The 9,124-nt window shown below is 44.1% G+C and overlaps 1 protein-coding gene across 1 annotated transcript; it reads left to right on the top strand.

Annotated features, from left to right (window-relative positions):
• Positions 1–5: 5 nt before the first annotated feature.
• On the top strand, positions 6–7,888 carry primpol (primase and polymerase (DNA-directed)). The gene is made up of 14 exons (XM_053618994.1): positions 6–109; positions 696–919; positions 1,099–1,193; positions 1,332–1,470; positions 1,640–1,787; positions 2,851–2,902; positions 3,363–3,499; positions 3,707–3,869; positions 3,953–4,047; positions 4,281–4,367; positions 4,970–5,078; positions 5,287–5,369; positions 5,450–5,496; positions 5,592–7,888. Exons 2-14 carry the CDS (start codon positions 737–739, stop codon positions 5,874–5,876), a joined length of 1,623 nt encoding a protein of 540 aa, XP_053474969.1. The 5' UTR covers positions 6–109; positions 696–736; the 3' UTR covers positions 5,877–7,888.
• Positions 7,889–9,124: the final 1,236 nt, after the last annotated feature.

The following is a 9,124-nucleotide window of genomic DNA, read 5'->3' as shown; positions in this document are numbered from 1 at the left end:
ATCTGACAACCTTCCCGGCATACACTGCGGCTCGCGAATCTCCAAATACAACAGCGCGTGACAAGTTGTCAACTTCATAATTGAGAGCGCCGTCAAACTTTATAACATAGTAAGTATTAATAAGTGATTTTAACAGTTCGGGTTACTATGTGTTTTATTTATTTTGATATTTATTTATTTATTTGTAAAGCGAAGCTAGTTTAGATACCTTAGTAACGCTATCCTTAGCAACGAAACGTTCAAACCTGGAGTTGATTTTTGTGACAAATTTGAGATTTTAGAGGTGTTGACAACTACATGATAAAAGTTGTCGGTCTTATATAACTAGATAGAAAGCAATATATTGTCACATTTGTGCGACGTTAACCTTTCAACATAGTTAAAAAAACAACTTCCGGTTGTTTATAACTTCAGCATCACGTCAACGCGTCCGCCATTTTGGAAAGGTCTAGATTTCTTTGCAATGTACTTAAAGTGTATGGAGAGATTTAACACTTCAGGTGTTAAATGTGTTGTTAGTAGGTATAACACACACACACACACACACACACACACACACACCCCTACACCTCATGTTGCATTTTATAGGTGTTATATATTTTGTCTAATTTTTTAAACCCTTTAACAGATTTTTTTTTTAAAAGACTGCTTTGGACAGTGTAATGTGTTTCCTTTCCGGTCTGTTTTTTTGACAGAGGAAGATGTATTGGCTCCCTAATCTAACAGCGTAGTGAGGATGACGAGGGGAAAGTGGCAGGACCGAGTGAAGGCGGTGGAGCAGAGGGCTCTATCCTACCAATCCGCCCCCATCAGCTGCCCGTATAAAGCTCGTCTGTCCCGGCCGTGGCAGCCGTCCTCTATATGGAGGCTGTTCCCTCGCCAGAGCGACGCCATCACCTTCAGCCAGCACTGCAGACAGGTAGAAATGAAGTAGATCTGTTCATAACAGCATCACGTTGATGAATCATTAGGGACTCTGATTAGGGACCGGGTTTTGACATACTGACAGAACTGACTATCTATTTATTTATTTATTTCATGCGTTTTATTTTCTCATTCAGTGCTCCTAAACATCTCGTGGCTTCTGTCGTTTTTCAGGACGTGCACGTGTTTGCTTTGGAGAAAGAGAGCACAGAGGCAGGACACAGGATTTATTTAGTGACCAGCTACAGTGAGCTCTGGCACTACTACAGGTAACTTTACTACAAAACTTAGCGTTTTGTACGGAATGTACATTTACACCTACTCGTTAGATGTTCTGGTCTGGATACTGAATGTCAGGGTGGTGCGCTTATCACTCCTACACCATGTAATCGAACGTGTCCCTGTAGTTCGCACAGACAGTCGCTGATGCACTGTTATGAGGTGATTCCAGAGGGCGCTGTCTGCAAGCTCTACTTCGACCTGGAGTTCGATGTAGCCTCTAACACACACCTGGATGGCACAAGGATGGTGGCGTCATTGATTCAGGTAAAAATGCGGTTTAAAAAAAATCAGCTGGTGTATACGGGCAGGTTACGGCGTTCCGGTCCTGTGAGTTATAATGTGGGTGGAGAGTCTTCATAAACGTTGTCTGCAACGTACTAAATAACTCACAGAAACAAGATTATAACTCTGTGCTTTTCCCTTTCAACATCAGTATGTGTGTGTGAAGTTGGAGGAGGTGTACGGCCTGCAGTGCTCGACAAAAGATGTGCTGAATCTGGACTCCAGCACAGCCGAGAAGTTCAGCCGCCATCTCATCTTCCTGCTCCCCGACTGTGCGTTCAAGGACAACAGGCATGTTGGTGAGTGTGTTACTGCATAGTGCTTACAGTGCTTACGGGGATTGGTTACATGTACATCACCTCATGGATCTCACTCGTTCATTCACTCACTCGTTCATTCACTCACTCGTTCACTCACTTGTTCATTCACTCACTCATTCACTCTTTCACACACTCACTCTTTCACTCACTCACTCATTCACTTTTTCACTCACTCACTCATTCACTTTTTCACTCACTCACTCATTCACTTTTTCACTCACTCACTCATTCACTCTTTCACTCACTCACTCATTCACTCTTTCACACACTCATTCACACGCTCACTCTTTCACACACTCTTTCACTCTTTCACACACTCTTTCACTCTTTCACACACTCGTTCACTCTTTCACACACTCGTTCACTCTTTCACACACTCACTCACTTATTCACTCACTAACCCACTCACTCATTCCTTCACTCACTCACTCATTCACTCTTTCACACACTCATTCACTCTTTCACACACTCACTCACCCATTCACTCACTCGTTCCTTCACTCACTCACCCATTCACTCACTCGTTCCTTCACTCACTCACCCATTCACTCACTCGTTCCTTCACTCACTCACCCATTCACTCACTCACTCACTCTTTCACACACTCACTCACTTATTCACTCACTAACCCATTCACTCTTTCGTTCACTCACTCGTTCACTCTTTCACCCACTCACTCATTTACTCGTTCACTCACTCACTCGTTCGTTCACTCACCCATTCATGCTTTCTTTCACTCACTCACCCCTTCACTCTGATTCACTCTCTCACTCACTCACTCACTGAATGACTCGCTCACTCCCGGATTGATTCTCTCACTCAATCACTGACTGACTTATTCACTTACTGATTGACTCACTCACTCACTCACTAATTAATTGACTTACTGATTAACTCGCTCACTAACTGACCAATTCACTCACTCTCTCACAGACTCGCTCAATGAATGCCTCACTCTTGTCATTTATTATGTTTTTTTTGTTGTTGTTTTTTTTTTTTTTTTACAATAAATGCCGTATGTATTTGTGTCTTTCCATTTTAGGCAATTTCATCCATCACATACTCAAACCAGCGCTGAAATACCTCCATAAAAGGTGAGCACTACAGCAACTACCAATGTTTTATATTGGCCTTTTTCAGTACGAGTCCAAGTTTATGATTACAGTATTTCCCGGATTATAAGACGCTCTCTAGCATGTTGTAATTTTAGCATTAGCGTAATCGTTATCTGGCCATTTAAGTCTGCCACTTTAGGAATTGTTGGAAGGTTACGGGAAGGTTCAGAAATGTTAGCGTGGAGTTATTATAGCGTTATTATAACAATCTCATCTCCAAAACACGCTGCGTAATGACTTTTTCCATGAGGACGCGCTCACGGAGAGATATTTCTCTAGAGCTTCCCAATTATTTTTATTTCTAAACGATCAGCAATCCTGATCACTTCGCATAATTAGTTACTTGATAGTCTTGGGATACTTTTATAACATATTGTGTTCTCTTTCCTTCGATGTTTGACGTACTTGAGCTCTAAAGTCTGGCTTATCGTTTACACAGCTCTGAGAACCCTCCGGAAGACGTCGACGATGACAGCGAGGGTCCTCAGTCGAAGAGAACAAAGCGTGACGAGGAAGACCTGGACTTTTTGATGGTGAAGAGGAAGGATGGACAAAAGCAGCTCTTTGTGGATCTCGGTAAGGTTTCATGCAGCTTTTTTTTTCAGACACCGAGTCGTTGAAAACGCTGTTTAGGCTTTGACGAGGTTCATCACGTTATTTCCGGCAACAGCTGGGACGCCAAGGTCTACGGTTTATCTGTAGCGGACGAGCCGATGATGAGTAAGTAGCGCTTCGGTGATGCTGAAAACGTATTCCTAATTCGAAAGCGCATGTTTTACACAGGCGTGTACACCAAAAACCGAAACTTCCGCCTGTACAAGTCTTCCAAGCTGGGAAAGAACGCTGCCTTCTCCGTAGCGCAGGATAACGAGTTTGTTCCAAAGTCCAACCAGCACACTACGGAGGAGGAACGCATATTCCTAGCCTCTTTGATCAACAATGTGAGGTAATATGGGATACGGGATATTTAGGTCTTCTCACGCACATCGTTTATCACGCACAAACCAACGTGTGGTCGTTTCTACCCAGCTTTACGTCTCAGAGGATTCTGACGTACGACGCTCCGGAGAAGACTTCAAACGAATCCCGGTGTTCGGCTCGACCCAGAGACCCGCACGGCGCAGGTACTGCTCATTCATCGCCCGCCGCAACACAACTCTATAATGATCGTCACTATAGAAACGATAACATATCATATAGAACGAAGGCATTCGTATAAACCTGCGATTTGTCTTGCACCTGGAACTATGGTCAGAAAACGAATCATCTTCTGACCAATTAGAATCGAGAATACACGTAGTAATAATGTTTTGTAAGAGAAAGAGCGGGTGGTTATTTGTCTACGATTTTTCCTCAGAGCTCGTAGGGGAACATCAGGCTTCGCCGTACAAGGAACTGGACGACTTTGTGCTGAAGCTGGTGAAGAGGGACGGCGTTGAAGGAAGTAAGCACGAACAGAAAGAATTATGCATGATTACATAGCACTTCTAGCTTCAAGTCAATTTCAGCCTGTATTAGAGGTCGACCGAGTGATCGGGTTTGCTGATTAATTGGCACCAGCAATCGGTTATCGGCAAAAATCCACCCGATAGATTTTTACAGCGGAGCAGCTGGGAAGGGTCCGGTGTTATACGGTACGATAGCGGCCTCTAGAGGCGAAATATAAACTATCACTGACAAATGTTGTTATTTGAAGTTTTTTTGTTTGTTTGTTTATTTATTTATTTTATTCCGTTTGGACGTCTCTATTCGGAGTGTTGCTTTTTGGTTCAGTTTGGATGTATATCTTTTTTTTTATTTACTTTATATATTATCTACATTTCCATGGTACAGTCAGTGCTGTTTATTTTTGTAATAAAGTTGAGCGATATTTTATTTTCAGTGTTACGTTTTCATTCAGTATCAATTTTAAAAACTATCGGTCGATTTAATCGGTTAACGGCAGGAAGGTACCGCCCGACTGGAGTTATCGGTATCGGTAAAAACCCACCATCGGTCTACCTCTGTCCTGTATACGCTGAGCTTGAGTTTATGTTAAATTTACAGACATTAGGCGCTGGACGTACTTCGTGTCGGAGCAGCTGCTGGTCTACGACGTGGGGAAGTTCCGCTGGTGTGCTAACGTAGGTCGCTTCCACAAGAGCAACAACATCATGTGAGTAACCGTGATGAAACACGTCACTGATTTAAAGGGTCCTGCGTATAAGTTCACCTCCTCACTCTTTGCGTTAGGCTAACTAACCGGCATTGATTATACCCGGGAGACGCCCACTTTTATTCTTATTTGACATTCGAAATATATAGGGATAATACCAAAGAGAAAAGAAAAACAATTCTACTGGTGTGTTATTCAATCTGTGCAGGATCATCGTAGATCTGAAAGAAGAGGTGTGGTACCAAAGGTGCCATGATCCTGAGTGCAGGAGGCAGAACTACAGATCCTCTAGTGAGTTACATCACGTCACCATTGTCCCCAGTATCTTCTTCTTATTAAAATAAATCATATATTTGACCTATTTCGCACAGGTTACGCACTACCACAGGAGGTGTGTATGAGCTACATGCTGAAGGAGGTCGGTCGCTCCAATCTAATCACATTCTGTTGACCTGTTTATAAAGAAACGACCCGTGTACGATGTACCTGAACGCATGCTGTGTTCGTTTCCAGGACGAGGACGATCAGCAGTTCCTCATGGACGAGCTGGGAAACATCGAGTTGGGTCCGGGCTGCGTCGCTTCAGGAGAGGGCGGGGAAACGGACCGATCCGCATCACGCCCCCAGACGGAGAACGCACAGGAGTGTTGGGATGATGATGATGATGATGATGATGATGATGATGCTTCGTACCTGGAGGCGTTGGATGAAGTGGAGAGGGTCATGAAGGAAAAGGAGGAGATTCCTGACGAGCTCATGATCCAGGCGTTGACCGAGTGCGAGACTACACTCGTCTGAGTTTCTTTCCACACTGTGCGTCTGAAACGGAGAATAGAAAAAAAAAAGTTAAACGTTATACAGTGGTAGGATTTTCTATATCTCTGCATAGATATGATCACACGAGTCCTAAAAGTAGACAAAGAGAACCCAATTAAACCAACAAGACAAAAATAATATACTCAGTCATTTATTTATTGAGGAAAGTGATCCAAAAGTACATATCTGTGAGTGGCAAAAGTATGTGACCCTTCGCTTTCAGTATCTCTGGGATGTTGGTGGGTTTCAGGTTCTTCCACAACATTTCTACTGGATTAAGGTCAGGACTTTGCATCCATCCTAACCTTCATTATGTTAATAATGTGACAGTCATTATAAAATAAATGTCTAATTATAAAATGAGAAGGGCATCATGAAAAACTTGTGGCAATAAGAAACAACTCGTGAAAGAAGTGTGTCGCAGAAATAAATCATTATTGAATAAATGTGTCATTATGAAAGATGCCTCATTGTGACATGAAAAAGGGTCAAATTGGCTACATTATTATGAAGTAAAGGCAAACTGAAATATATTTTGTGAAAATCAGTTTGAAATACACACAGCTGCAGTCAGAATGATTCAACCCCCACTGCAAATCAGCTTTATTGTCAAAGTGTACAGACTTTCAGCTGGTTGCGTCGAACAAATCAAGTAGTTCGACACGAATTCTTCACGTGGTTTCCCCCAAATTCAACTGAAAATGCAACCTATAATGACGTCTCCAGTCTCATGTTTTTTGTTTTATTTGTTTGTGCGCGCGCGCGCGTGTGGGTGGAGGAAAGAAAGAGACTTGTATCTGCGCGCGCTTCGCAGGTTCGCACTCGCAAGTTCAGTCGGCTAGGAGCGCGAGCCTGAGCTCACGCGCGCACGATGCACGGATTTACCGGACTCCTAAGAACACCGTGACCACGTGACTCTCTGAGAGAACGCTGCGGGCAAAGTTCAGAAGTGCCTCCACTGCTCGCGACCTGGCGAGCATGACGTCATGACGTCAGAGAAAGGTTCGAATTGGAACAGCGCCGGGGCTGTGACGTGTGATGACGCGAAGGGGCTGTTTATATGAAGGCGGCTGCAGACTGAACGAGCTTCTTACTACATGCGCTCTTGTTAGAGAACAACAGAAGATGGATACGCTTTATTACTTTCTGCCATCAGTGATTAAAAACTGGGTGACAACTCCAGACACTGAGGAACAGGAAGAAGTTGCATCTGGAGCGACGGAACAGGAAGAAGTTGCATCTGGAGCGACGGAACAGGAAGAAGTTGCATCTGGAGCGACGGAAGATGGAGAAGTTTCCTCTGGAGCGACGGAAGAGGGAGAAGTTTCCTCTGGAGCAACAGAAGATGAAGAAGTTTCCTCTGGAGCAACGGAAGATGAAGATCAAATGCAGGAAGCGAACCTATTTCAGAAACAGAAAAAAAAACAGGAGGCAGCAGAAGTCCTTGGCAGGCACCTCTTCTACCAGAAGGAATTCAGATGTCCGGAGATTATCCGGCTGATGAGTGAGGATCTGGAATTCGCCGACGCAACAGTGAAAGCGTACGTCTCACACTTTTGGCTTTCAACTTATGTGGACAAGGATTTCCGACGGTTCCTCAGTATGTTTTGGCCAGAAGATGAACCTGAGCTTCAGCATCTACTTGTAAAGCACTTTACTCGTCAGTTCCTTACCTGTACTGAAGTGTCACTCGAGTTCCAGCCTGCATTAGACTACCTGTGCTGGAGCATGATCATACTGAATGCTGATCTTAACGGCGGTCACAAAGGGAGGAAAATGACTCGTGAAGAATTTATAGCGAACCTGGATAGTGCGACTGACTTTCAGATAGATCTTCCACTCATGAGGGAAATCTATGAATTGATCAAAATGCAGCCACTAACAGCGTTCACGGTGAGAAGTAGATGTCAGGCTGAAAATCCAGAGGATTCCGGCTCTAACTCATCATTTGGGACTGAAAAGAACCCTACCACTACTGTCTACAAAAAAGGAAATCTCATCTGCAAAAGAGTTATGGACGAGAATGGGAGACGAACCAACATAGGCCAGAGAGCATGGAAACCATTTACTGCAGTTCTAAAAGGCATGGTCCTGCATCTACAACAAGACACAGACAAGCATGCCATTAGACTGCATCATGCCTTGGCCTACCCCGTATATCACAAAAAGAGGCCTCATGCGCTGAGCCTCAGGACCGCAGACGCCAGACTCTTCTACTTCCAGGCCGAGAGTGAAGTAGAGCAGGCATCGTGGGTCGCCATCATTAACCGCATCGCCGCCCGTTACTCTGCTCCTCCGCTCACTTCAGCTTCACGTGACATCAACACATACTGCCCTCAGCTCCTACCTTCATACCCCACCACTCTGACTCTAGAGCAGCAGCTCGAGTTCCACAAGGACCAGATAAAGAGGGTTCCATTGCAGGAGGTGCAGGAGCTGCAGCGCCACGTGACGTATGTGAGAGCGTTACAGGAGCTCGTTGCAGAAAAGCCTTCAGCGACTCAACGTAAAGGATAATCGCGCACTGCTCTCTTCGACAAAGAGGATAACAACAATGTACATAAACATGAAATATCATTGCTTACGAAAAGAAATAAAGATCATTCAAATGATACAACGATGGCTCGGATACACTTCTTTGCGTGTCTAATACAGTATAGTTACTATAGGTGCTTCCGGTAAAATTGGCATCCCTTCTTCCTTTTCATCTTCATTATGGAATCAGTGTGTCCTTATGAAATAAACATCATCATGCAGTGAACGTGTCACTGTGGAAGAAAAGTTTCATGACGAAGTGAAAAAAATATTGTAAAATAAACGTGGCGTGATTCAATTCAATTTCAATTCAATCTGATTTGTATCGCGCTTTTTATAAGATGACACGAGGAAGAAACCTTGAGAGGATCCAGACTCCGAAGGGAACCCGTCCTCATCTGGTAACGACGGATAGTGTGAAAGGAAAGGAAAGTTCGTTATGGTTTTATATGAAGTCTGTTTGCTGAACTAGTCCACTGTTCAAAGGAGACCCGAGTGCAAAACTGCATGTTGTAATTGCAGTCCCGGGGCCTTAGAAGCAACCGTACTCCCAGTAACCACAGTGAGAGTGTCCCTCTGGAATTGGAGGTAGGGCATCCGAACGGATCAGGCAGGTCCGGAGAGCAGAAAGGACCAAGATCTCTAGTATCTCCATAAAATCATGTGTGGCTCGACAGAAGGAGAGAGGGAGAGAT

The sequence above is a fragment of the Ictalurus furcatus genome, chromosome 29 (genome assembly GCF_023375685.1).
Source record: "Ictalurus furcatus strain D&B chromosome 29, Billie_1.0, whole genome shotgun sequence".
Taxonomy (NCBI): domain Eukaryota; kingdom Metazoa; phylum Chordata; class Actinopteri; order Siluriformes; family Ictaluridae; genus Ictalurus; species Ictalurus furcatus.
The sequence above is the reverse complement of the archived record's forward strand: the minus strand, read 5'-3'. Positions and strand labels throughout refer to the sequence as shown.

Excerpts from the sequence above, each read along its gene's own strand:
- primpol (XM_053618994.1), top strand. The coding sequence starts at position 737 with ATGACGAGGGGAAAGTGGCAGGACCGAGTGAAGGCGGTGGAGCAGAGG. Across the intron at positions 2,903-3,362 it reads CTGAAATACCTCCATAAAAG|CTCTGAGAACCCTCCGGAAG; the intron begins GTGAGCACTACA and ends TCGTTTACACAG. Across the intron at positions 5,370-5,449 it reads GCAGAACTACAGATCCTCTA|GTTACGCACTACCACAGGAG; the intron begins GTGAGTTACATC and ends TATTTCGCACAG.